This window comes from Poromitra crassiceps, assembly GCF_964638095.1.
Source record: "Poromitra crassiceps genome assembly, chromosome: 10".
In the NCBI taxonomy this organism is placed as follows: Eukaryota; Metazoa; Chordata; class Actinopteri; order Beryciformes; family Melamphaidae; genus Poromitra; species Poromitra crassiceps.
The window spans coordinates 19,842,378-19,869,160 of NC_139631.1; the positions used below are offsets into that span (position 1 = coordinate 19,842,378).

At 41.4% G+C, this 26,783-nt stretch overlaps 5 protein-coding genes across 5 annotated transcripts; all 5 read right to left on the reverse strand.

Annotated features, from left to right (window-relative positions):
- Positions 1-351: 351 nt before the first annotated feature.
- Positions 352-4,505, reverse strand: LOC310784303 (uncharacterized protein; the record flags this gene model as incomplete). The annotated part of the gene is made up of 2 exons (XM_083645319.1): positions 352-3,142; positions 4,334-4,505. 2 exons carry the CDS (start codon positions 4,503-4,505, stop codon positions 1,992-1,994), a joined length of 1,323 nt encoding a protein of 440 aa, XP_083501445.1. The 3' UTR covers positions 352-1,991.
- A 1,748-nt stretch (positions 4,506-6,253) lies between these two features.
- LOC310784304 (uncharacterized protein) lies at positions 6,254-9,647 on the reverse strand (the record flags this gene model as incomplete). The annotated part of the gene is made up of 2 exons (XM_083645320.1): positions 6,254-7,876; positions 9,476-9,647. The coding sequence occupies 2 exons, from the start codon at positions 9,645-9,647 to the stop codon at positions 6,960-6,962; spliced, it is 1,089 nt and encodes a 362-aa protein (XP_083501446.1). The 3' UTR covers positions 6,254-6,959.
- A 2,091-nt stretch (positions 9,648-11,738) lies between these two features.
- Positions 11,739-14,128, reverse strand: LOC310783379 (uncharacterized protein). The gene is made up of 2 exons (XM_083644228.1): positions 13,941-14,128; positions 11,739-13,371 (listed from the first exon to the last, which is right to left on the reverse strand). The coding sequence occupies exons 1-2, from the start codon at positions 14,110-14,112 to the stop codon at positions 12,419-12,421; spliced, it is 1,125 nt and encodes a 374-aa protein (XP_083500354.1). The 5' UTR covers positions 14,113-14,128; the 3' UTR covers positions 11,739-12,418.
- Positions 14,129-15,332: 1,204 nt separating this feature from the next.
- LOC310783203 (uncharacterized protein) lies at positions 15,333-19,034 on the reverse strand (the record flags this gene model as incomplete). The annotated part of the gene is made up of 3 exons (XM_083644005.1): positions 15,333-16,575; positions 17,521-17,718; positions 18,860-19,034. 3 exons carry the CDS (start codon positions 19,032-19,034, stop codon positions 15,629-15,631), a joined length of 1,320 nt encoding a protein of 439 aa, XP_083500131.1. The 3' UTR covers positions 15,333-15,628.
- A 2,081-nt stretch (positions 19,035-21,115) lies between these two features.
- mthfd2 (methylenetetrahydrofolate dehydrogenase (NADP+ dependent) 2, methenyltetrahydrofolate cyclohydrolase) lies at positions 21,116-26,702 on the reverse strand. Its single transcript, XM_083644740.1, has 8 exons — positions 26,577-26,702; positions 24,139-24,323; positions 23,904-24,026; positions 22,759-22,911; positions 22,556-22,663; positions 22,192-22,284; positions 21,918-22,043; positions 21,116-21,800 (listed from the first exon to the last, which is right to left on the reverse strand). The coding sequence occupies exons 1-8, from the start codon at positions 26,654-26,656 to the stop codon at positions 21,652-21,654; spliced, it is 1,017 nt and encodes a 338-aa protein (XP_083500866.1). The 5' UTR covers positions 26,657-26,702; the 3' UTR covers positions 21,116-21,651.
- Positions 26,703-26,783: the final 81 nt, after the last annotated feature.

Consider the following 26,783-nt stretch of genomic DNA (forward strand, 5'->3'; position numbering starts at 1 on the left):
TACCACACCTGTACTTACAGGGTAAGTATGTGGTACGAGATGTGACTTTACCCCGTAAGTACAGGGTACCAAATCTGTAGGCTACAGACAGGGTAAATAGGCTACAGGGTACATAGCTAGGTTCCAAACTGTTCCCAAGCAACACAATTCCATGAAAACAGTCTATACTCCCCATTATAAAATTGTACTCATCAATAAATTCACGTCTATCCATCCCTCACGAATGAGACAGAAACAGAATATTTTTTAATGTTTTAATGCCCATTAGTTCTAGATCCAAAACTTCACTCAAATAAAACCATTCTCACCAAAAACATTATCAATCTGCTTTATGAACCTGCAGTTTATTTACTGTAAGATCAGATGAAACCATTTATCCTTGTGCATCAGCAAAAAGTGAAAGGATTCAGCAGAGAACAAGAAACCGGACACAACTAGAATATAAAAAATATTAATATAAAAGCATAATATAAACAATGTAAGAGTTGTGTAAACATGCCTCTGTGTGAGGAAGTGTAACCTCTGTAAACCGGTATGCGTGCAGTTGGTGGTACACTATGGAAATAATTCCTGTCAGAGAATCCTTTGTTGTTGGAGGGTTTGTTTATTTCCATGAACTGCGTTTAAATACATCATCCTAAATAACCTACATTAGCTTGAACAACACTATTGATAGAGAAAAATCCTTATGATTATCATGATATTGATTTCAACCATATCACTTTTGGTATAGCCCCCCTGGACAAAAATGCACCAGCCGCCACCAGCCGACCATCTGCAAGTTATGCTAAACAAACTACATAATTGGTAGAATAAAAGATCTGTTCAGGCAGAATTATCACAACATAAGTGTCACAGCTTACATGTAGCCTATGTCCTTAACACACACTTCAGGTTTAAAGACAGTCTCACTTTGACGGCAGGAAAAAACTGACTGGTCATCTGCTCGTCGATCCACGTGCATCTCTCCCTCCCCCTCTGTCCCTTGCTCTCTCAAATTTGTCTATAAGCCAAGGTAGGGCGAGTGCCATACCTTTCCATACCAAAACGACGCCCTTGATGAAGACACGTTTTAATCACTAGTACTCTGTGAAGCACTAGTATGAAGTCAGTTTTCGGTTAATTTTGCTTTCGATTAGTCGACACCCATTGCAGGCAACTAACCAGTTAATTTTTTTTTGTCTTGAAAATACAAGACATTGGCACATGCCTTTCAGTCCAGCGCTCGATTCAGGGTTCGAGACTGCATATCAGACCATTATTTTAGAGCGTGCAAGTCCTGTACTGCAGTGCTTCCGACACTACCAACTCCGCTTGAATATGACATTAGTCTTGTGTCTTATCATCATAGACTAATGTCTGGAACAGTGATATTTTCCTGATTCCATGATCCAGAAGAGAGATATTCTCTACTCAGGCAGCCTGCCTCTGTGTGTGTGTGTATGGAGGAGGAGGAGGCAGGGCGCGCGGGGGCTTCCAGCTCGCTCACACTGGCTCAGTCAGATACACACACAGAGACAGAGAGAAAGAAGTAACGCTAAACATTTTTAAGTGTGGTTATAATTCTGTAGAATCGATGTGGAAGACGCTTGTTGCTTGAAACACGACGAGCGATCTGTTTAAACACTTAGCGAATGTGCAAAGTGTACGTCAAGTGAAAGTAAAAGCTGCAGGTGGAGGAATGCCGTTTTCGACTGCCTAGCAGCTCGTCAGGTAGCGTTAACGTTCTATTCGGCCCATAGTCCCACACACGGAGGTAACAAAATTATAGAACCTGGGTTAATGAGCTGATTGTCTCGCTATGGGTGTGTTCATAAATTCATTCTGAAATGGTCGTTCAGAAATTCAGTTTGTTTCAGAGCAGGGGGGCGGATATTTGGGGGCCGCAGGTAGTGTATGTATTTGTCACTAGATTGGCAACACGGTGGTATGCAAATTAACCAATTGACAGATTGCGTAACTGGTCACAAATGTTATCGGTGGTTAACCGGTTAAACAGTGACATCTCTAGTATGGACAGTCATGTGCTTCTTGAGGTTTGAGCTCTTGGCGAAGCCTCGTCCACAGAAACCGCATGTGTACGGCTTCTCCCCTGTATGGGTCATCATGTGTTCCTTCAGGTTATATTTTTGAGCAAAAGATTTTCCGCACGTGCTGCATGTGTGCGGCTTTTGCCCTGTGTGGGTTCTGGTGTGCCTTTTCAAGTGTGACATGACATTAAATCTTTTCCCACACAAAAGACATTGATAAGGTTTGTCCCCTGTATGAATGATTAGATGCCTTGTTAAAGATGAGCGGTCGGCAAACTCCTTCCCGCAGTTGACACAGTTGTACGGCTTCTCATCTGTGTGAGTTCTAAGATGCGGGGCGATGCTATATTGACTGGTGAATCCTTTTCCACTAATTCCGTGCCTGAAAGGTTTTTGTGTGTGTGTGCTTTCCATGTCTCTTTTCAAGAGGGACCTCTGGGTAAATGCTTTTGGTTTAGTTCTAGTTGCTCCTGCATTCCCAACACTGGATGTTTTGTAACCTTGGCTCTCAGCTACAGGACAGTTGAGAGAGAGGAGCTGGTGATCACTGTCTGGTTCTGGTACTGCAGATTCTCCTCTGTCAGATTCAGATTTGACCCATTCAAATGAGATGTTGGCTAGAGTTTCTTTCTCTGCTACACTCTGGGTAAACACTTTTGGTTTAGTTCTAGTCGCTCCTGCGTTTCCACCGCTGGATGTTTTGTAACCTTGGCTCTCAGCTGCAGGACAGTTGAGAGAGAGGAGCTGGTGGTCATTGTCTGGTTCTGGTACTGCAGATTCCTCTCGGTCAGATTCAGAATTGACCCATTTAAATGATATGTTGGCTAGAGTTTCTTTCTCTGCTACACTCTGAGTCTGGTAAGGATCTGAATGCAGAGACTGAGGCTCACTGTGGTCACTTTCATCAAAAGTAGGAGTAAAGTCAAAGGTATCAGCCTCCTCCTGCAGTAAAGGCTGCTCTCCCTCATCATGACTGGTGCAGACTTCCTCCCATTCCTCTTTAATCTGTGGAGGCTCTGAGTCCTCTTGACCCAGACTGAAGTTCCTCTGCTGGTTACAGTGCTGATGGCCAAGGAGAACCTCTTCCTGAACAACAGATGGCTGTGGGGGGTCTGAAGGAAAGGACAAAGAAAGGGACACTTGATCAAACACGTAAAGACAAACATACAATGCAAGAATGCAGATGTATCCAAGTCCTGGGTGCCTGTATTCAGCTCTGCCAATCATAAGTACAAGAGTCAATCCAGGTGTTTTGCAAACTGGATTTACTCTTGTGTTATTAATACAGTACTTGTGATTATTTGGCGGAGCTGACTGGCAGAGCTGTTTCAAAAGATGTAAAAGTTCTGGTTATTGGACGCTAGGGGATCGAGCCCGGTGTCAAATGTATCGCAAATACTGATCCTAATCAGTTGTCATAACTTAGGCAATAGGCACATACAAAGATTACAAACTGATTCAAATGAGATTTGGTTGATCTGCAGTGTCAGTTATTCCAAGTTTCCTGCAGATCACCTGATGAGCCTTACCACTAATATTTACCACCTATTTACAAATGTGCAAATGTTGTAGCTTTTCCTGTAGGATAGAGGGAAGAGTCATTCTGGCTGATATTCAGATAGATTTAGTTGATTTGGGGAAATGGAAGGAGGAACAAAGAGACCAAGATTACAAACGACTGCTAATTGTTTTCATCAGGGGTGCCCTGCTCACTGAGTAGAGTGTGTACAACGTTCGGGTCAGTCCTTCTGCGGCGACGCCATAACTTCCTGTCTCTCTCTACTTTCGCCTATCAAATAAAGGCAAATGTACTCTTAAAAATTGTTTTCTTCAACAAAAAAAGGATAACAATAGGAATTGTCTATTCCATACGCTCCTTTTATACAGAAATGTTTAGTTCGTACAGTAGGCTATTTTATATAAATGCATTTTTATGTCTATAAAGTCTAAATAGAACATAGATACTAATGCCAAATCTTACAGAAATTATGTCATGAAAATGATTACAATACAACCATACATTCTACATAACAGGTCTCTTTACACTACTGAATATGGAGTAACTTCGTTGAATCATTATTATTATTAGTATAGGTGATGTTTTGGGTCTTCCCATTCATATGCATTTGACCAGCAGATGTCGCCAGCGCGCAGTGTTTCGAAACAGCGAATCTCCAGCATCTACAGGACAATATTGAATAATTTCCCATCAATATCGTTACGTACAGTATACGCACCGCTATAAACCTATATATTGTGAACCATAATAGCCTATTGGTTGATTTCAATGTGATTTTACAAACCTGTCCTGTGTAGCTTTATCTCAGGCTTCAAAACGACATCCAGCAGCCTGCGCTGACGGTCGATCTCTTCCTCGTACTCCACTATTGTTTTTACAAACACTCCGAATATTTCCTCAGCAGCCGCAGTTAGTCGCTCGTTAACTAAACTTCTCAAACACTCGACAGCAGACATTTTCTCCTAATTAGAGATTAGGTACTCTACACAGCAACACAGCTAAAGCTACACCAGCTAGCCGAACTATCTCTGTTCCGCTAGCAACAATAAGACAAAAACAATAAGCATTTCCGGTGGCCGTTTTCCAAAGTAAATTAACCTTTCTGTACAAGTCTACAGTACAGCACACACACAAGCCATTGAAAAATGATAAATTTGCACATTAAAACTACAACTCAAGCATTTAATACAAAACAAATTATGTTTCTGTATAAGAATAACTGTTTTAATAACTGTCTAGCTTTTTGCGCGTCTTTCCCTATGGTCTTTCCTGTTCATACGGAAATGCGGGTGGCTTCTTCTTCTTCTTTCAAGTTTCCAGCAGTGTAGACGCTACTAGGCGTATTACTGCCCTCCGCAGGACGAGGATATAACTAACTCAACTCTGAATGCTCTGAATCATGCAGGAACTGTAAAACTGCTTTTGTGATCAGCTGGTGGTTCTTAATTAGCCTAGGTAAACCCAGCCACCACGTGACCTGCTCTCTCAGTTCCCAGTCACATAGTGACTGAGAACAGGTCTGAGAGCAGGTCACGTGGGGGATGGGTTTACCCAGGCTAGTTCTTAATATGGCCAAAGAAAGAACGATTGAAGAGAAACTGATACAACTCTCCTAGGTCTAACCAACTTTTATGAACGTGTTCCCTTTCTGTCTTATATTTGGCACATTCTCTGTTTCAGGACATCCACACTCACATGATCCATTAGGATGTTTCCCACAATATGCTAACACTGATTCAACCCATAATGCCCAAGCACATTTTAACAGAATCTCTCTGGGTCCCAGAGCAATAAGTGACTTTTTTAATCTGAGGCTGCAAAGAAGAGTGTCTTCCTTTGGTCTCCTTTTCCCATAAATCCTGCCATTCTCTTTCAATTCCACCCTTGATTTTCTCTCTAAGTTCTACTCTGCCCATGGATATATTTACATCTACTTCTTCTTTTGTTAGGCTTTCCTTTGCTATGGAATCAGCTGATTCCACACGGCATTAATTTCTTTCCGTATGAAGGTTTGCACATTCTTTAGTTCCTAGCTTGGATCACTCCATACATTAACACCTCAATCTGTGAAAATGCACAGCAGAAGTTATGGTAACCGTTTTCACACTTTATTTTATCGTTATAGAAATATTTGCAGTTTATTACATAAGAAATCATTAGCCTACATAAAGCTCATCATAACACATTTCTAAACAGAAGATTGAGTGGTCATGTTGTCAGGCCTACTCTTGTCCTTTACAAGGTACCATCATCATACAATAAAGCAAGGAATCTGTGTGTGTGTGTGTGTGTGTGTGTGTGTGTGTGCGTGTCATATCTCAATCGATCGACTTCACACTTGCAGGGTGTCTAACACTGCAATCCCATCCCATCATGGACTACCACTCTAACCTCACATTCATGACATTGTTTAAATTCTGATTCATCATTGTGAGGAAGTCTGACCAGAGTGGCAAAGAAGCTGGTATGTAGGCATGTCTCCAACTCTTGTTGAATGAGTAAAATGAGGATATTTATTCTCGGTCCATTGTAACAAACAATAAGTGTAGAAAAACTCACAAAGAAATGAAAGCAGCAAATCAAAGTTAACTGGGTTGATATAGGTTACTCTCAAACAAAGGCATGAACACGTGCACACATCTACACTGTCTGGTGGCAGTGGTGGGATTATTACAAAAGCAAAGGTAAATTATAGCCAACTGAACACATAGAACATAAGGTACTCCGCTTTGGTAAGTGGAAAGGAAATAAGTGGCTATACTATAGCTCAGTGGTTTTTAATCATGTGCCATTTTGACCAAAGATTATGCAGGTTATACCGACCATTCTAAAATTGTACTCATGACATCAATACATTTACGTCTAGCTCTGACGAATGAGACGGAAACAATAGTTTTTACTAACTTTTTAATATCCATTAGTTCTAGATCTTAATCTTCCCTCAAACAACAAAACTGGTCTCACCAAAAACATCAACCTGCTTTATCAACCTGCAGTTTATTTAAGATAAGATTAAAACATTTATTCTCGTGGGGAATTAGGCTGCTGCATCAGAAAAAAGTGAATGGATTCAGCAAACAACAGGAAACAGGACAATACTAGAATATACAAATATAAATATAAAAGCATAATAATATAAACAATTTAGGAGTTATGTAAACAAGCCTCTGATAGCCTCTAATTCATAGGGATCTATACAAACAAATAATGAATCTAATCCTGCTTCATGAGACTGAAGCCTCACTTACATTTGGGACAAACACAGTTCAGAATGAGGCTGGAGGGACCGGGATCTCTGTCTAATACATCTGACAACCAAGACCACGGAGAAGAAACTTAAACTTGAAATAACAGAACAGATTCCGGCAAATGTTTAGTACCACTTCACATATCAAGTATGAAGACACTTTTTAATCACGGGTACTGTGTGCAGCACTAGTATGGACAGTCATGTGCTTCTTAAGTTTAGTGCTGTTGGTGAACCCTCGTCCACAGAAACCGCATGTGTACGGCTTCTCCCCTGTGTGGATCATCATGTGTTCCTTCAGGTTATATTTTTGAGCAAAAGATCTCCCGCACGTGTTGCATGTATGTGGCTTTTGCCCTGTGTGGGTTCTGGTGTGCCTTTTCAAAGTTGACATGAGATTAAATCTTTGCCCGCACAAAAGACATTGATAAGGTCTGTCCCCTGTATGAATGATTAGATGCCTTGTTAAAGATGAGCGTTCGGTAAACTCCTTCCCGCAGTTGACGCAGGTGTACGGCTTCTGGCCTGTGTGAATTCTAAGATGTGGGGCGATGCTATATTGACTGGTGAATCCTTTTCCGCTAATTCCGTACCTGAAAGGCTTTTGTGTCTGTGTGCTTTCCATGTCTCTTTTCAAGACGGACCTCTGGGTAAATGCTTTTGGTTTATTTCTAGTTGCTCCTGCGTTCCCAAAGCTGGATGTTTTGTAACTTTGGCTCTCAGCTGCACTGGCTTGTACTGCAGATTCTCCTCTGTCAGATTCAGATTTGACCCATTCAAATGAGATGTTGGCTAGAGTTTCTTTCTCTGCTGCACTCTGAGCCTGGTAAGGATCTGAATGCAGAGAATGATGCTCACTGTGGTCACTTCCATCACAAGTAGGAGTCAAGTCAAAAGTATCAGCCACCTCCTGCAGTAAAGGCTGCTCTCCCTCATCATGACTGGTGCAGACTTCCTCCCATTCCTCTTTAATCTGTGGAGGCTCTGAGTCCTCTTGACCCAGACTGAAGTTCCTCTGCTGGTTACAGTGCTGATGGCCAAGGATAACCTCCTCCTCAACAACAGACGGCGGTGGGGGGTCTGAAGGAAAGGACAAAGGAAGGGACACTTGATCAAACACTTAAAAACATAAAACATACAATGCAAGCATTCAGATGGTATCCAAGTCCTGGGAGCCTATAGGGATGCACCGATGTGAACATTTTGGCCGATACCGATAACCGATATTAACATTGCTGGTATGGCCCGATAACCGATATTTACCGATGTCGATATGATCTGTATAAAAACACATTTCTATGATAATAACATTTTGTACATACTGAAAAACACATGTAAACACTGTGAATTTGAAAAAGTAATGCATTTCTTTATTTCCAAAACCTTTGGAAAAGCCCATAAATCATAGATTTGCCACATTGTTTCCTCTCAATGTGAACATTTTGGCTGATATCGATAACCGATATTAACATAGCAACATCGGACCGATGCCGATATGTAAAAAAATGACAAACATCTGCCGATACCGATATGATTGCCGATATATCGTGCATCCCTAGTTTCGAAAGATGTCAAGGTTCTGGTTACTGGACGCTAGGGGATCGAGCCCGGTGTCAAATGTATGGCAACTACTGATGCCAAATCAGTTGTCATAACTTAGGCTCATACGAACAGACTGATTCAAATGTGCAGTGTCAGTTATTCCAGGTTTATATTTACCACCTATTTACAATTTTTTTAAAGTCCAAATGTTGTAGATTTTCATGTAGGATAGAGTCAGTCTGGCTGATTTTCAGATAGATTTAGTTGATTTGGAGAAATGGAGGGAGGAAGAAAGAGACCAAGGTTACAAACAACTGTGTACAATGTAAGGGTCTGGGTCAGTCCTTCCCGCAGCGACCCGGATGGTCCTTTGCTGCAAGTCATCCTCTCTCTCCCATAACTTCCTGTCTCTCTCTACTTTTGCCTATCAAATAAAGGCAAATCTAGTCTTAACTGTTGTACCCCAATAAGGAATATTCCTTAACTTACCATTAAGGTCCATGTGATGGACGGTGATATTCATAATTAATTAATTGATTAATTAATATTAATATTTTTTTTTATACTTCCTTGGTAACTTCATCCATCATACCTCATACCAACATGTCATACTTACTCAGAATTGTAACCCCTCAAATCCCAGTGTACAGTAAGTACAGTACAATAAAAAAGTACAGTAAAAACAGAAAAAGTTAATTATTTTCCTTCCCATAAATGCAAACTGGATTTTTCTATCCCATACACTACTTTTATAGACAAATGTTTAGTTTAGTATGCTATTTCACAGACAATTTCAAAAATAACCATATATGCCTTTTTATACGCCATTGCCTACATAAATTATGTAGGCTAATGAAAATGTTTAAAATACAACCATATATTCTACATAACTCCAGGTCTGTTTATTTCAGGATATAGACTACTCTTAAATGAAAATATATGGAGTAAACTTCATTGAATCATGATAGGCGTTGTTTGGGGTCTTCCCATTGCTTCAATGTTCCATGCATTGTTTCGAAACAGCGAATCTGAAGGAGGATAATATTGAATCATTCGCTATAAATACTACTACACCGCTATAACCTATATTATGAGCCCTAATATCCTATTGATTGATTTTTATGTGATTTTACAAACCTGTCCTGTGTAGCTTTATCTCAGGCTTCAAAACGCCATCCAGCAGCCTGCGCTGACGGGCGATCTCTTCCTCGTACTCCACTATTGTTTTTACAAACACTCCGAATATTTCCTCAGCAGCCGCAGTTAGTCGCTCGTTAACTAAACTCCTCAAACACTCGACAGCAGACATTTTCTCTGAATTAGAGATGAGGTACTCTACACAGCAAGACAGCTAAAGCTCCTTTAGCTCTTCTAGCTCGTCTTCTTCTTCTTCTTCTTCTTCTCTTCTTCTTTGCATTTATTGGCAGATTGCAATCCAACGATTAAGGTGCATACCGCCACCTACTGTTTCTTCTTCTTCTTCTTCTTCTTCTTCTCCTCCTCCTCCTCCTTCTTTCAAGTTTCAAGTCAAGTCAAGTTTATTTGTATAGCACATTTCATACACAGGCAATTCAAAGTGCTTCACATAAAATGGTTGACAAGAAAACAAAAGAACAAAAGAAGAGAATAAAATGGACATTTAAAAGCATCGCAACAAACCAAAGAGCATCAAAAGCGCATTAAGCAACAGTTACAAAAAAAGCTAAAAACTATTTATTATGCTATATTTCAGGTAGTGAAGACGCTACTAGGCGTATTACTTCCCTCCGCAGGACCAGGATATAACTACTCAAACACAATTATTCTCGGATATATCTGAATCATGATGAAAATGCAGGAACTGTAAAACTGTTTTTGTGATCAGCTCGTGGTTCTTAATATGGCAAAATGAAGATTTAAGAGTAAATGATAAAACTCCTAGGTCTGACAAACTTTTATAAAACGTTTCCCTTTCTGTCTTATATTTGGCACGTTCAAGGAACATCCACACTCACATAATCCATTCGGATATTTCCCCACAATATGCTAACACTGATTCAACCCACAATGCCCAAGCCTATCGGCTTTCCTTTGCTATGGAATCAATGTGGCTTCAATTTCTTTCCATAATAAGGTTTGCACATTCTTTATTTCCTAGCTTGGATCACTCTCTACATTAGCACCTCAATCTGTGAAAATGGACAGCAGAAGTTATGGCACCCGTTTTCATACTTTATTGTTATTTTATTTTCAGAAATATCTCCAGTTTATTACATTTAAAAAAATAATTTGCCTATGTAAAGTTAATCATAACACATCTCTAAACAAAAGATTGAGTGATGCCATTTTGTCAACCAAGGCCTAGTTACCTCTTCTGTCATTTACAAGGTACCATCATCATACTATAATAAAGTGTGTGTGTGTGTGTGTGTGTGTGTGTGTGTGTGTGTGTGTGTGTGTGTGTGTGTGTGTGTGTGTGTGTGTGTGTGTGTGTGTGTGTGTGTGTGTGTGTGTGTGGTATATATCAATCGAGTGACTTCACACTTGCCGGGTGTGCAACACTTCAATCCCATCCCATCATGGACTGTCTGCTCTAGCCTCACATTGATGACATTGTTTAAATTCTGATTCATCACTGTGAGGAAGCCTAAACAGAGTGGCAAGGAAGCTGGTAGGTAGGCAGATTCCAACCCTTGTTGAATGAGTCAAATGAGATTTATTCTCAGTGCATTGAAACAAACAATTATAGTGTCTCAAAAACTCCAAAAGAAATGAAAGCAGCAAATCAAAGTTAACTGGGTTGACAAATTGGCAAATTATAGCCAACTGAACACATAGAAAATAAGGTATGTGTAAGGTGAACATTATTTAAATTTTTTATGTGACCTTTATTTATACAGGGGTGAGGCCCTTGAGAGCAAGCTCTCATTTTCAAGGGTGCCCTGTTACAATAAAAACATTTATAAAAGCCAAAGAAAAATCAAAACAAGATGATAAAAGCACAAAGAAAAACAAGAGCACCCCATGCAAGGCATCCTCAAGGAGCACTCGAAATGAATGTAAAGAGACCAATCGCTCCACTTTTAGATTCATCAAGGGCGTCAAATGAAACCAGTTTTTCCCAGTTCACTCTTCACACGCAAAATAAAGTCTGTGTGACCCCAAGCGTGTCTGATATCTCGTATCATTGAAACTGAGAAGCGAGGGACAGACATTAAGGGACAAGTAGTGAGAGTGAAAGGAGATGTTTCACCCACTGTCACAATTATGCATAATTATTTTCTCCAAATTCACTCTGCTTTTTGGTACTTGTAACGTCAAATTCACATCTAGCCCTGGCTGACGAATGAGACAGAAACAGAATAGTTTTTACAAACATTTTAATATCCATTAGTTCTAGATCCAAAACTTCCATCAAACAACAAAACCGGTCTCACCAAAAACATCATCAACCTGCTTTATCAACAGTTTATTTAAGATAAGATCATGAAACTATTTATTCTCGTGGGGAATTAGGCTGCTGCACAGAAAAAAGTGAAAGGATTCTGTAAACAACAGGAAACAGGACACAACTAGAATATACAAATATAAAAGCATATTAATATAAACAATTTAGGAGTTACATAAGCAAGCCTCTGATAGTTTCTAATTCATAGGGATCTATACAACCAAACAATTAATCTAATTCTGCTACATGAGACTGAAGCCTCCACTTACATTTGGGACAAACGCACAGTTCAGAATGAGGCCTGGAGGAACCAGGATCTCAGTCTAATTATGTCGTACAACCGAGACCATGGAGAAGTAACTTAAACTTCAAATAACGGCTGTCTTCGAGTACATTTTTTCAAATTTGAATATTCTATTGATTTTCCACAAATATTCAAATGTCTGCTGTGATGTCATGACTAATACAGTATGTATGTGTGTGTGTGTATATATATATATATATATATGCATGTATCTATATCTATATAATCGAATATTAATTTTTTAATTCAAATTACAGCATTATGGACGAATATTCAAATATTCAAAGACAGCCCTAGCAGATTCTGGCAAATGTTATACCACTTCGCATATCAAGGATGAAGACACTTTTTAATCACGGGTACTGTGTGCAGCACTAGTATGGACAGTCATGTGCTTTTTGAGGTTTGAGCTGTTGGTGAACCCTCGTCCACAGAAACCGCATGTGTACGGCTTCTCCCCTGTATGGATCATCATGTGTTCCTTCAGGCCATGTTTTTGAGCAAAGCATTTCCCGCAAGTGTTGCATGTATGCGGCTTTTGCCCTGTGTGGGTTCTGGTGTGCCTTTTCAAAGTGAATTTGAGAGCAAATCTTTTCCCGCACAAAAGACATTGATAAGGTCTGTCCCCTGAATGAATGCGGAGATGCCTTGTTAAAGATGAGCGGTCAGCAAACTCCTTTCCGCAGTTGACACAGTTGTACAGCTTATCATCTGTGTGAATTCTAAGATGTGGGGCGATGCTATATTGACTGGTGAATCCTTTTCCACTAATTCCGTACCTGAAAGGTTTTTGTGTGTGTGTGCTTTCCATGCCTCTTTTCAAGACGGACCTCTGGGTAAATGTTTTCGGTTTAGTTGTAGTTGCTCCTGCATTCCCAACACTGGATGTTTTGGAACTTTGGCTCTCAGCTACAGGACAGTTGAGAGAGAGGAGCTGGTGGTCAGTGTCTGGTTCTGGTACTGCAGATTCCTCTCTGTCAGATTCAAATTTGACCCATTCAAATGAGATGTTGGCTAGAGTTTCTTTCTCTGCTACACTCTGAGTCTGGTAAGGATCTGAATGCAGAGACGGAGGCTCACTGTGGTCACTTTCATCACAAGTAGGAGTCAAGTCAAAGGTATCAGCCTCCTCCTGCAGTAAAGGCTGCTCTCCCTCATCATGACTGGTGCAGACTTCCTCCCATTCCTCTTTAATCTGTGTAGGCTCTGAGTCATCTTGACCCAGACTGAAGTTCCTCTGCTGGTTACAGTGCTGATGGCCAAGGAGAAGCTCCTCCTCAACAACAGACGGCAGTGGGGGGTCTGAAGGAAAGGACAAAGGAAGGGACACTTGATCAAACACTTAAAAACATACAATGCAAGCATTCCAATGGTATCCAAGTCCTGGGAGCCTGTATTCAGCTCTGCCAATCATAAGAACTTATGATTGGCTGAGCTGTTTCGAAAGATGTAAAAGTTGTGGTTATTGGATGCTACTACTAGCATCATGTATGCTGATCCCGAATCAGTTGTCATAACTTACAAACTGACTGCAGTGTCAGTTATTCCAGGTTTCCTGCAGATCACCTGATGAGCCTTACATATTTACCACCGATTTACAATGAAAAACAATAAACATGTCCAAATGTTTTATGTTTTAATGTAGGATAGAGGGAAGTCATTCTGTCTGATATTCAGATAGATTTAGTGAAGAGGTTTTCAAAGTGGGAGGCGGGCCTCCAAAAAGTTTCAGGGGAGGCTCAGTGAAAGGAAGTGGAGAAATATTGTGTGTGTGTGTATGTGTGTGTGTCTAATATCACATGAAATGGCCTAAATGTGTGATTTGGCCAAATATATACTGTATTAATTGATTTCAATGTGATTTTACAAACCTGTCCTGTGTAGCTTTATTTCAGGCTTCAAAACGACATCCAGCAGCCTGCGCTGACGGTCGATCTCTTCCTCGTACTCCACTATTGTTTTTACAAACACTCCGAATATTTCCTCAGCAGCTGCAGTTAGTCGCTCGTTAACTAAACTTCTCAAACACTCGACAGCAGACATTTTCTCTGAATTAGAGATTAGGTACTCTACACAGCAAGACAGCTAAGGCTACAGCTACACCAGCTAACCGAACTAGCTTTTAGCTCTTCTTTCTCTCCTATTCATACGGAAGTGCGCGCGGCTTCTTCTTCTTCTTCCTCTTGCAAGTTTCCGGCACACTAGGCGTAATACTGCCCTCCGCAGGACCAGGATATACTCAAACACAACAATTCTCGGATACAACCGGATACAACGTACAACTGGGTGCTCTGAATCATGCAAGAACTGTAAAACTGCTTTTGTGATCAGCTGGTGGTTCTTAATATGGCCAAAGAAAGATTTAAGAGAAAATTATAAAACTCCTAGGTCTGACAAACTTTTACCAAAGGTTTCCCTTTCTGTCTTATTTGGCACATTCTAGGAAAACATGCTTAACTGTTTCAGGACATCCACACACTCACATAATCCATTAGGATGTTTTCACACAATATGCAAACACTGAACAACAATATGACTTTTAATCTGAGGCTGCAAAGAAAAGTAGTGTCTTACTTTGGTCTCACTTTCCCATAAATCATGCAATTCTTGATTTTCTCTCAAAGTTCTACTCTGCCCAGGGATATATTTACATCTACTTCTTCTTTTGTTAGGCTTTCCTTTGCTATGGAATCAGCTGATTCCGCACTGCTTCAATTTCTTTACGTGTGAAGGTTTACGCATTCTTTAGTTCCTTGCTTGGATCACTCCATACATTAACACCTCAATCTGTGAAAATGCACAGCAGAAGTTATGGCAACCGTTTTCACACCTTTTTATAGAAATATTTGCAGTTTATTACATAAAAAAATCATTTGCCTACATAGTTAATCATAACACATCTCTAAACAGACAATTGAGTGATGTAATTTTGTCAACCAAGGCCCTCTTCTGTCCTTTACAAGGTACCATCATCATACTATAAAGCAAGGAAGCTGTGTGTGTGTGTGTGTGTGTGTGTGTGTGTGTGTGTGTGTGTGTGTGTGTGTCTATTGCATATCTCGACTGCAATCCCATCCCATCATGGACTGTCTACTGCTCTAACCTGACATTGATGACATTGTTTAACTTCTGATTCATCATTGTGAGGAAGTCTGTCCAGAGTTGCAAGGAAGGTGTGGTATGTAGGCATGTCTCCCACTCTTGTTGAATGAGTAAAATGAGGAGATTTATTCTTGGTCCATTGTAACAAACAAACAAGTGTCTCAAATCAAAAAGAGATGAAAGCAGCAAATCAAAGTTAAGTGGCTTGACACAGGTTACTGATAGCCTCTAATTCATAGGGATCTATACAACAAAATAATTAATCTAATCCTGCTTTATGAGAATGAAGCCTCACTTACATTTGGGACAAACACAGTTTGGAATGAGGCTGGAGGGACCGGGATCTCTGTCTAACACCTCTTACAACCGAGACCATGGAAAATAGACTTAAACTTCAAATAACAGAACAGATGGCAAATGTTTAGTACCACTTCACATATCAAGTATGGAGACACTTTTAATCACGGGTACTGTGTGCAGCACTAGTATGGACAGTCATGTGCTTCTTGAGGTTTGAGCTCCTGGTGAACCCTCTTCCACAGAAACCGCATGTGTACGGCTTCTCCCCTGTATGGATCATCATGTGTTCCTTCAGAGTAAATTTTTCAGCAAAAGATTTTCCGCACGTGTTGCATGTATGCGGCTTTTGCCCTGTGTGGGTTCTGGTGTGCCTTTTCAAAGTTGACATGAGATTAAATCTTTTCCCGCACAAAATACATTGATAAGGTCTGTCCCCTGTATGAATGATTAGATGCCTTTTTAAAGATGAGCGGTCAGCAAACTCCTTCCCGCAGTTGGCACAGCTGTACAGCTTCTTGCCTGTGTGAGTTCTAAGATGTGGGGCGATGCTATATTGACTGGTGAATCCTTTTCCACTAATTCCGTACCTGAAAGGCTTTTGTGTCTGTGTGCTTTCCATGTCTCTCTTCAAGATGGACCTCTGGGTAAACGCTTTTGGTTTAGTTCTAGTTGCTCCTGTGTTCCCAACACTGGATGTTTTGTAACCTTGGCTCTCAGCTACAGGACAGTTGTGAGAGATGAGCTGGTGGTCACTGTCTGGTTCTGGTACTGCAGATTCCTCTCTGTCAGATTCAGATTTGGCCCATTTAAATGAGTTGCTGCATAGAGTTTCTTTCTCTGCTACACTCTGAGTCTGGTAAGGATCTGAATGCAGAGAATGATGCTCACTGTGGTCACTTTCATCACAAGCGGGAGTCAAGTCAAAGGTAGCAGCCTGCAGTAAAGGCTGCTCTCCCTCATCATGACTGGTGCAGACTTCCTCCCATTCCTCTTTAATCTGTGGAGGCTCTGAGTCCTCTTGACCCAGACTGAAGTTACTCTGCTCGTTATAGTGCTGATGGCCAAGGAGAAGCTCCTCCTCAACAACAGATGCCTGTGGGGGGTCTGAAGGAAATGACAATGGAAGGGACACTTGATCAAGCACATGAAAACAAAGATACAAGGCAAGAATTCTTGCATTCTTCTTGCAGATCACCTGATGTGCCTTAACGCTAATATTTACCACCTATTTATAATAAAAACAATTAAAAATGTCCAAATGTTGTAGGTTTTCATGTAGGATAGAGAGAAGAGTCATTCTGGCTGATATTCAGATAGATTTAGTTGATTTGGAGAAGTGGAGGGAGGAAGAAAGAGACCAAGGTTATAAATAACTAATTTTAAATGGTTTTCATCAGGGGTGCCCTGCTCACTGAGTAGAGTGTGTACAACATAAGCTCAGTCCTTCCCTCAGCGACCCGGGTTAAAATCCAGCCGCAGGTCCTTTGCTGCAAATCCTCCTCTCTCTCGCTCTCCCATAACTTCCTGTCTCTCTCTACTTTCGCCTATCAAATAAAGGAAAATGTGATCTTAAAATTATTTTCTTCAATAAAAAAATCTTGATAATACTAGTAGTTTTCTATTCCATACACTCCTTTTATACACAAATGTCTAGTTTGTACAGTATGCTATTTCATAGACAAATTCAGATGTAGCCAATAAATTTGTATATGTCCATAATGTCTAAATAGAACATAGATACTATTTAAATACAACCATATAGTCTACATAACTTTAGGTCTGTTTATTTCAGGATATAGACTACTCTTAAATGAAAATATATGGAGGAACGTCACATTATAGGTGTTGTTTTGGGGCTTGCCATTGCCTCAACGTTACATGCTTTTGACCAGCTGATGTCACCAGCGTGCTGTGTTTCGAAACAGCGAATCCGCAGGAGGATAATATTGAATCATTTCCCATTAATATCGTTGCACACAGTATACGCACCTAAACCTATAGTGTGAGCCATAATAGCCTATTGATTGATTTCAATATGATTTTACAAACCTGTCCTGTGTCCATCACAAGTAGGAGTCAAGTCAAAGGTATCAGCCTCCTCCTGCAGTAAATGCTCTCCCTCATCATGACTGGAGCAGACTTCCTCTCGTTCATCTTTAATCTGTGGAGGCTCTGAGTCCTCTTGACCCAGACTGAAGTTCGTCTGCTGGTTTCGGTGCTGATGGCCAAGGAGAACCTCCTCCTGGTCTGAAGGAAATAACAAAGGAAGGGACACTTGATCAAACATAAAAATATTTCTCGATACTGACAATCAAGTAAAACCTTAGAAGTTCAAGTACAACAGCTTTATTCAAAACTATGTAGAGAAAAATAACATCTCTCCGTAGTCTTGGATCGACAAATCAGCCACTGTAACATTATCGTTAAGCACAGCCATTACGCTCCGCTATAACGTATATTGTGAGCCATAACTGCATATATATTGATTGATTTCAAAACAATGTGTTACTTATTATGTGCTGGTTTATTTACATTGGAACTTGCCACAGGTGATTGGTCAGAATCACGGAGATGTCTTTCAAGCTTTATTGGAGCAAACAGGCTAACAGGTGGTAAGGCAGCCGATCAAGTACTTAGCAGTCGAACAACACAGCAACACAGAACAGACTAATCATCGCTTATTTATGTCTTGGCATGTATGACATCACCAGTGACATCACCACTGCACTTATTGTTGAGGCCAACTTACTTATCTATTTTCATAGTTATTCAAACTCAGACTCCTAAATTTATTTTCAATAACATAATTTACAGTTCAAATATTCATATAGCTACACACGGCAAGTGGTGGTCAGATGACTTTACCCCGACCTAGAAGAACCAACTATATGAAAAAAGCTGTCATATACAGGGCAATCCAATCGCATCATGGAACTGTCTTCCAAGTAACATTTGTTTAAAAGGAAAGGCATGTTTTAAAAGGAAATTCAGATCCATCCTACCTACACTCACATACACTATCCTGATACTTATATCTATTTTCATCTGCTTTTTATGTTTGCTTTGAAGAGTACAAAGAATTGTACTGAATATATGTTAATATTTAGGTCAATTGACCGTATGTTAGGTTCATTAGCTAGCAGGAGGGCTAGGTGACCATGCAATACGATGACCTCACAGTCGCAGTGACATCATTGATGACCTCACAGTTGCAGTGACATCATTGTTGATGACCTCACAGTTGGGTGGCACCGATGATGGCGGTCCAGTCCATGACATCAGCTCTTTAGGTCGCCAGTTCGAATCCGGCCCGTGGGTGTTCCAATGTGTATGGTCTCATCAGTCGGTATGAGAGGGCCTTTTGTACAATATGATTTATTTTACAAACCTGTCCTGTGTCGCCTTCTTATCTCAGGCTTCAAAACGACATCCAGCAGCCTGCGTTGACGCTCGATCTCTTCCTCGTACTCCACTATTGTTTTTACAAACACTCCTAATATTTCCTCAGCAGCCGCAGTTAGTCGCTCGTTAACTAATCTTGTCAAAGACTCGACTGCAGACATTTTCACTGAATTAGATTAAATAACCTACTACAGCAACACGGCTAAAGCTAAACCCGCAACCAGAGCTAGCCATGGGGAGTAGCTTTCTTCTTTCCGGCAGACCAGGCACGGGTTAGTGCATTGCTGCCTCACACTGGTGTAGATACGTCATTGCACATTTTGCTTTATGATACAGATTACTTTATATTTTACTCTTTTGATACAGGTCTATGATTTTGAGGAAGGAAGTGATCTACTAACACTCTTTATTTGAGCCACCCTGTCACCCAGCAGTGTTTCTACAGGAAAGTTTTTAACTCCCAGTTTGGCCAGTTCTATAAATAAGGACATGTGCAGACTCTACTCCCAATTGCTGTGTTTTCCCATTATCACCAGCCCACTTGCTAGCCCACAATGCTCCAGAAACCTGGTCAGTTTGATATCATCTATTCGAGGCATGCTCACTCTATTGCAGGTTTAACAGATGGTTGGATGCTGTAGTTTTCTCCCTCTGTGATCTACCTACCTCCCACACTTGTTGCCATTGACGTTAGTCTCTCACTAATGACGCTGCGAGACTCCATCCTGCCAAATGACACCTGCACATCCATAGTATCTCTACCCAAACTAGCTAGCTTATCCGCTCCCTCATTTCCGTCAACTCCAGCATGTGCTGGCACCCATAGAAACCCCACACTACACCCCTGCCTCTCCAGTTACTGTCAATGGCTCAGACATACCCTCATTAAGATCTTCCCAACTATAACTACTCTAACTCTGCCCCCCCCCCCCCACCTCCCCCAATGCCATCAAGGCAGATAATGAATCAGAGCACAAAACAGCTTGACTCAAACCCCCTTCTTCCACCCACCACAATGCCCACAATAAAGCCATTCATTCTGCTGAGAATATTGATATTCCATCAGGCAATCTTCTACTCTGACTGATTTGCACATGGCATGGGGAACATATATGTCAAAGCCCACTCTTCTGCTCTCAGGATCTCTTGAGCCATTAGTATACATATTTATATAGCTATTCCACCTTTTACTAAGATGTTCCTCTATGCCCTCCGCAACATTTCCCATTTCTGTATTACATCTCTTATTGTTAAATCCACCTCAGCCTCTGACCACAACCATCGAGGGACAGGTGGCCAGGATACAGAGGGCCCTCAGCCTCTGACCACAACCATCGAGGGACAGGTGGCCAGGATACAGAGGGCCCTCAGCCTCTGACCACAACCATCGAGGGACAGGTGGCCAGGATACAGAGGGCCCTCAGCCTCTGACCACAACCATCGAGGGACAGGTGGCCAGGATACAGAGGGCCCTCAGCCTCTGACCACAACCATCGAGGGACAGGTGGCCAGGATACAGAGGGCCCTCAGCCTCTGACCACACCCATCGAGGGACAGGTGGCCAGGATACAGAGGGCCCTCAGCCTCTGACCACAACCATCGAGGGACAGGTGGCCAGGATACAGAGGGCCCTAGTACAGTACCTTCATTTCATTAAATCCCAGTTCATCTGAGTATCCCCTTACAGCATATATATAGCTGCCCCATATTAATCCTGCTACCACTCTTTTCAAACTCCCAGCATTCAGCCAGCAGAGAAATTGAAGTAAGAGCTGTTACAGAGCCTTTTAGCTTTATCCAGAAATGGAACTAGCTTTTAGCTCTTCTTTCCTGTTTATACAGACGTTCTCACTTCTCACGGGTTCAATTTCTTCTCGTATTCGGTTTGCACATTTAATTCCTAGCTTGGATCACTCCATGAATTACCATCAGTTATGGAAACAGTTTTCACTTTTCACACACTCCTCCTCCCCCCGATTAGTGTACATGAAGTTCATCATAACACATCTCTAAACAGAGGATCCAGTTTGTGACTGAGATTTTGTCAAGTACCAAAGTTCCTGTACTTTCTGTCAAGTTTACAAGGTACCATCATTTAATTTTATGCCAAGAATTCTTCAATATATTTCCTGGTTAAACCCACTAAATATCAGTTAGAATGAGCAACCAAATTACTAGGTCGCATTTTTACAGAGGAGGGGCACCACTGCCCACAATAAAAAACCAACAAGAGAACATTAATAGCAATATTTATTTCAAAAGTATTTTTTTTACAAAGGCATTTGTGAATCTTTAAATTTAAAGCTTATATAGATAAACATACTTATTCCTGATGATGTTAGCCCTTAACCCTCTTTGTACATAAGTCAAAAAGCGGGTGAAGGACATGAAAAGGGACATTCCTCTATCATCCTGCAGCTTGCCAACTCAAAGTTATATACTGTAACCTCTTCCTTGCCAATTTCATTCCCATTTAAATATTATATTAATGTAGAAATATAAATAAAAAAATGCACAATCCTTTCCAGATTCACTAAAACCTGAACATACTGCAAAAATACATTGCAAAAGAGAAATAGTGTAAATGCAGGAGTGAAATGTAACAGTCTGGCATATGGCAGCTCTTAAGGTGAACGGCGTCAGCAAGAGGAGACTCGTAAAGCTATCACCTTTCCGGTCCGTGTCAAGGGTGCTTGCCAAGTTGAGTAAAAAATGGAGGGGTGGAGGAGCATGTTGGGGGTGGAATGTGTCACTGTTGCTGGGATTTAGTATGGCCCATTACGAAGCGGCCACCATGCGGATCCTCTCAGGCGGATTCAGTAGAACATTCTTAGCTGCCTTGATGGTGTTCTTCATAAGCATTGCCACAGTCATGGGTCCCACACCTCCAGGCACCGGGGTGATGAAGCTTGCCTTTTGCCTCACCCCTACAATTTGACAGAAAAAAATAATATAAAAATGCGAGAACCTAGCATAGCCCTGTAGAAATATAACATAACCCAGGAGAAATATCATAATAATCTGCAATGCTCGCTACCACTTACCTTCAAAATCAACATCACCAACCAGTCTATTTTTGCCAGTGAGTGGGTCCTGTACTCGGTTTATTCCAACGTCAATAACTGCCGCTCCCTCTTTGATCATGTCTGCGGTAATGAGGTTTGGAATCCCTGATAATTAAGGAGACACGGTGTACAGTTAGGACACCCTATAAATCATACCTACTCATTGAAAGATATGATTTGAACACTAGGCATGCTTATGGGTTTGCAGAGAAGGGGAAACATTGTGACAAAAAGCAAAGAGGAAGACACAAACCTGCAGCAGCCACAATGATATCAGCAATTTGTGTGTGCTGGCGAAGTTGCTCCTTTGGAGTGTAACGGTGAGAGATGGTGACAGTGGCATCACCTGCAACAACAAAACTCAAGTTTAGTATGTGTTACTCTCTCCCACATAGGGTTGGGTATCGAAACCCACCCTTTACAACTGGTACTGAATTGAAACGCAGCTTTGGTTCAGGCACCGGTACCGACTGGTTAGACACTGGTACCGTTTGAAATAAAGTATTGTTTTAGCACCGGTATCGGAAAACTACAAAATGACACCCATCCCTACGCCCACATACTTGCAGGCAAGCACATGCATACACACCTCTTTCATCCCTATCATCCAAACTTACCTCCTGGCCTTTCGTGACGCCCATCCGTATGCAGTAACATGGCAATCGGCATTCCAACGTTCTTGGAGCGTCCGGCCACCACTACGTTCTTCCCAATGGTGGGAATACCTGAAGAGAATTTGGAGAGTTAGTTTGGTTAATTACAACAGGAGTTATACTGTTTCAATCAGTATAAGAGGAAGTAAGGGCGTAACTTTTCTTACCTGTGCGTTTGATAATTTCCCAGACTCCCCAGGGCGTGGCAGGCAGCATGGTGGACTGATCCAGGCACATGCGGCCAACATTCACTACGTGGAAGCCATCCACATCCTTGCTAGGGGAAACTGCGTTACAGACTCTGCGCTCATCAATGTGTTCTGTGAAGAGCAAGAAGGGAGGTATTGTCAGGGCAGCATAATCGCAGACAAAATGATTAGTGCAAGTAAATAATAATTGAGTCAGAATGTAGATAATATTGAGGAATAAATTGATAATTAAAAAATACTGTTGGTCATAATTGTTTGAAAATTGTTGCTCTTAAATAATGACCTTCTGGTGTTACATCATCATACTATCATCATCATCATCATACTATAAAGCAAGGAATCTCTGTCTGTCTGTCTGTCTGTCTATGCCTGTGTGTGTCCTTCGCATATCTCGAGAACCGGTCGTCCGATCTACTTCACACTTGGCGGGTGTGTTGCTGGGGACCCAAGTTAAGCGCAGTGTCGGTGTGAAGTTGTTTGGATGAGCGGTTCTCAAGAAAGCTGCAAGCAGCACTACCAGAGGGAGGCCAAGCAATCAGCCCATTCTGAACAGGCATGTTTTGAATGGGCACTACACTAGTAGTGAAAATGTCAATACTTTAGCACAGGGGTTTTCAAAGTCTGAGACTGTGGGCCTTCCCTCACACAAAGGTTGGAAAAGCCAGGCCCCCACTCTTGGTTTACTTGTGTTGTTTGTTTCGCTATGTTCCTGGATGCAGGGCCATAATTATGTTATTTGATCCCATAGACATTCAATAATTGAGCCAGGATAGCATCATACTGTTGTTTGACATATTTCGGACTCCACCACACATACAAATCTGTCTGATGGCATTTATTTGGAAAGTGGGGAAAACAGTAAAATTCCCCCAAATCACTGTATCTCTGAACTATCTCTTTAACCAAATCACACACATTTAGTGTAGGCTATTCTATGTGATATCCCTTTGATAAATAATGTAATATTGTTTTTGCACTTCCATTCACTGAGCCTCCCCTGAAACTGTTTTTGAGACCCCCTGGGGAGGCCCACATCCCACTTTGAAAACCTCAGGTTTAGCAATAATTCATCTTTTCTTTGCCCTCTTCTGATCTTTCTATACCTGGCAGAGGCAACTGGACCAGCAGGCCATCCACATGATGGTCTATGTTGAGTTTGTAGATCAGGTCCAACAGTTCCTCCTCACTGATGTCTGAAGGCTTTAGGATGGTCTCACTGCTGATTCCTATAGAGCGAGGAAAGTTCAATTCAAGCAGTTTTTCACACCGTTTTGTGTTAGAGATCCATTATCTTTACATTGTGCGAGTGCGGTGTGCACTATGCAGCTCTTTTCTTACCAACATCAGCTGCGGCCCGTGTCTTATTCAGGACGTAGGAGTGACTGGCTGGATTCTCCCCTACAAGAACCACACTAAGATGGGGTCGTCTGTTGCCAGTGGAGACCCAGTTCTCCACGTCGACCCGCGCCTCCTCTCGAATCTGCCGTGCTAGTTTCCTTCCTGAGATGACCACTGCCTCCTGCCTGAGAGTTGGTATACAAAGAGACAGGGGTCAGAGTGAGGACAACTAGCTCATAACTTGTATATTATTAACAAGCAGCAATACTCCTACAACATGGGCACTTCAAACACTTCCAAGTCATAAGGGATAAGTTGGCCAGTCTTGCACTAAACCCTTCTAATTGTCTGGATATGTTCCCTTTCACTGGGTCGTTGACACCTAAAACCTGTAATATATCTCAGCCATCTAACCCTTGGCAAGCGGCAATTCTAGTCTCCAAAATTAGATACAGTACTGCTCCACCTGACCCAGCAGCGCAAGGCACGTCCTGCGGGGTTATCTTCAATCACACATTGCTGGTAAGCGATAGTCTAAACCAGTAAGACAAGCAAAGGGGGCCACAGGAGGTATTTTGGACGATCCAATGGCCAAGTACAGTCTGAAAGTTGGGGGCAACTGGAAGATTGCCATGGACAGTTCAGATGGCTAAAAATAATTACAAACGACACTGCCATTACTGCAATTTGAGAGACATCTTGGATCACTCTGCTTTCAGGACATGTTGGTCGTATATACATTAGAGTGATCATCAGTGGTGCTGCTCTGGTCACATTTCAAAAGCGTAAACATGGTTAGCGATTATGTAATAGCATGCACAGAGGAGTAATAACAGAAGAGTAACGAGCCATCGACAGTGATGTAACCAAGCGACCTTCATCTGGTATTTGGATACAAATACAATGGGGCCTTTTTATGATGAGTCAACCATTCGGGACAAGACAATTTGGTTAAACCCCATGGCACAAATCAGTGCCTAATAGTGCATGCAGGTGCCCAACAATCACAATAAATCAATACTCAAATGTACATCCGTCTAGACAGTCCCCAGTGAAATATGAATATGAAGGGAACAGAAAAACACTTGTGATAAACATTAAAAGGGATAGAACATTTGGAGTTTGTTGTGCTTATTCTCTCTTAATGTTTATCACATCTGAGTGTTATCTCTCCCTTTTAATGTTTTCCCATGTCTGAGTGTTTTTCTGTTCCCTTTATATTTATATTTCACTGGGAACTAACTGAGTGTCATTTTATTGTGATTGTCAGGCACCTGCATGGACAATGAGGCACTGATTTGTGCCATGGGGTTTACCGTTTAACCGAATTGCCTTGTCACCGATTGGTTGACTCATCTTCTCTGTTTGCCTATATAAACAGGCCCCATTGTATTTGTATCCAGATACCAGATGAAGGTCACTTGACCAAAATGTTGTATTTCTGTCATTTATTAAAAGTCTTGTTTAAATGAAGTCAGTGTGCGGTTGTCTACTGCTTCTATGACTTGTATGAAGTGTAATTGCTCCTTTTATATGCTTTTGTACAGTTATGGTCACAGTCACAGATTCTCTCCATCTCCCTACACTCATATTTTGAGTGTAATTAATTTGCCAAAGTTAAAGATGAATTTGACTGATGATATTATTATTTTCTCTAGATATCGCAATAATATCGTTATCGATAACCCCCCCCCCCCCAATAAAAGAATAGGAAGATAGTTGATTGTAGCTGTTTCACAATAATGTGATGTTTCCATATCTAATTCTGTTAGTATTCAAATGTGATATAAGAGAGCTTTCCATCTGTGCTTCTGAAGCACATCATGTGCAGAGGGCACATGAGTTAGGTGTTTATAGGCGATGTGCGGTGCATTATCTCATTATCTGAATCATGAAGATCATGCTGTCAACTATAAACACCTGCACAGGATGCTGCACATTTGCCCATCTGCATAATGGCATGTATTCAAAGAGACATTAGCTGCGATGTAGGCGCTCGTAGTTTGCTTCATGCATCTTCCAGAAGAGGATGGCTAGAACACACACGAGTCTATTGTGTATTGATCTGTTCGACGATTCCTCCAGCTGCCCCAGCCCCCCAAGAGGACCTGCAAAGCCAGCCCACCACTCCTTGCTGGAGTGCAAGCAGCCACAGCTATTTCATCATCCACTCAGCCGCTGCAATGTTACCGGCATAACGCTAGGGGCGCACGCACGCAAATGTGATCAACTGCGGATATCTAGATATTTAGGACGCTACATTCAATCACTTTTACTGCCAAATCTAAAAACACACAACCCCATACAACATGTCAGTGAAAGCGGGTAAATACTAAAAGGTATTAGAAAATGAATATCTGAAGCCTTTCTTTATCTAAAGAAAACACCCAATTGCCTTTACATCCAACAGTAGTGTACAGTGTGGTGGTGACACTCACCTCGATGCGGACATGTGTAGGCTACAGACTTGATTCTGCGTGTGTTGGCACAGTTTTCGGAGAGCCCTGAGCGTTGCCATACTGACCAGCTGTGAGAAGAAGAAACGGCGGCGAACAGGGTAAACCACCGGCTGACAGAGCTGCCTGTAAAGAACTCAATGTGCCGAAAGGTTTTTTATAGCTCTTCCCTCTATCTGTATCGGCCAC

Bases quoted from the DNA above. Each gene is read 5' to 3' on its own strand.
- LOC310783379 (XM_083644228.1), bottom strand. From the start codon at position 14,112: ATGTCTGCTGTCGAGTGTTTGAGAAGTTTAGTTAACGAGCGACTAACT. The intron at 13,372-13,940 runs GTTTGTAAAATC...CCTTTCCTTCAG, and splicing joins AATAAAGCTACACAGGACAG to ACCCCCCACTGCCGTCTGTT.
- mthfd2 (XM_083644740.1), bottom strand. From the start codon at position 26,656: ATGGCAACGCTCAGGGCTCTCCGAAAACTGTGCCAACACACGCAGAAT. The intron at 22,912-23,903 runs GTATAGAAAGAT...TGCTCTTCACAG, and splicing joins GGTCCAGTTGCCTCTGCCAG to AACACATTGATGAGCGCAGA. The intron at 22,664-22,758 runs GTAAGAAAAGTT...AATTCTCTTCAG, and splicing joins GGAAATTATCAAACGCACAG to GTATTCCCACCATTGGGAAG.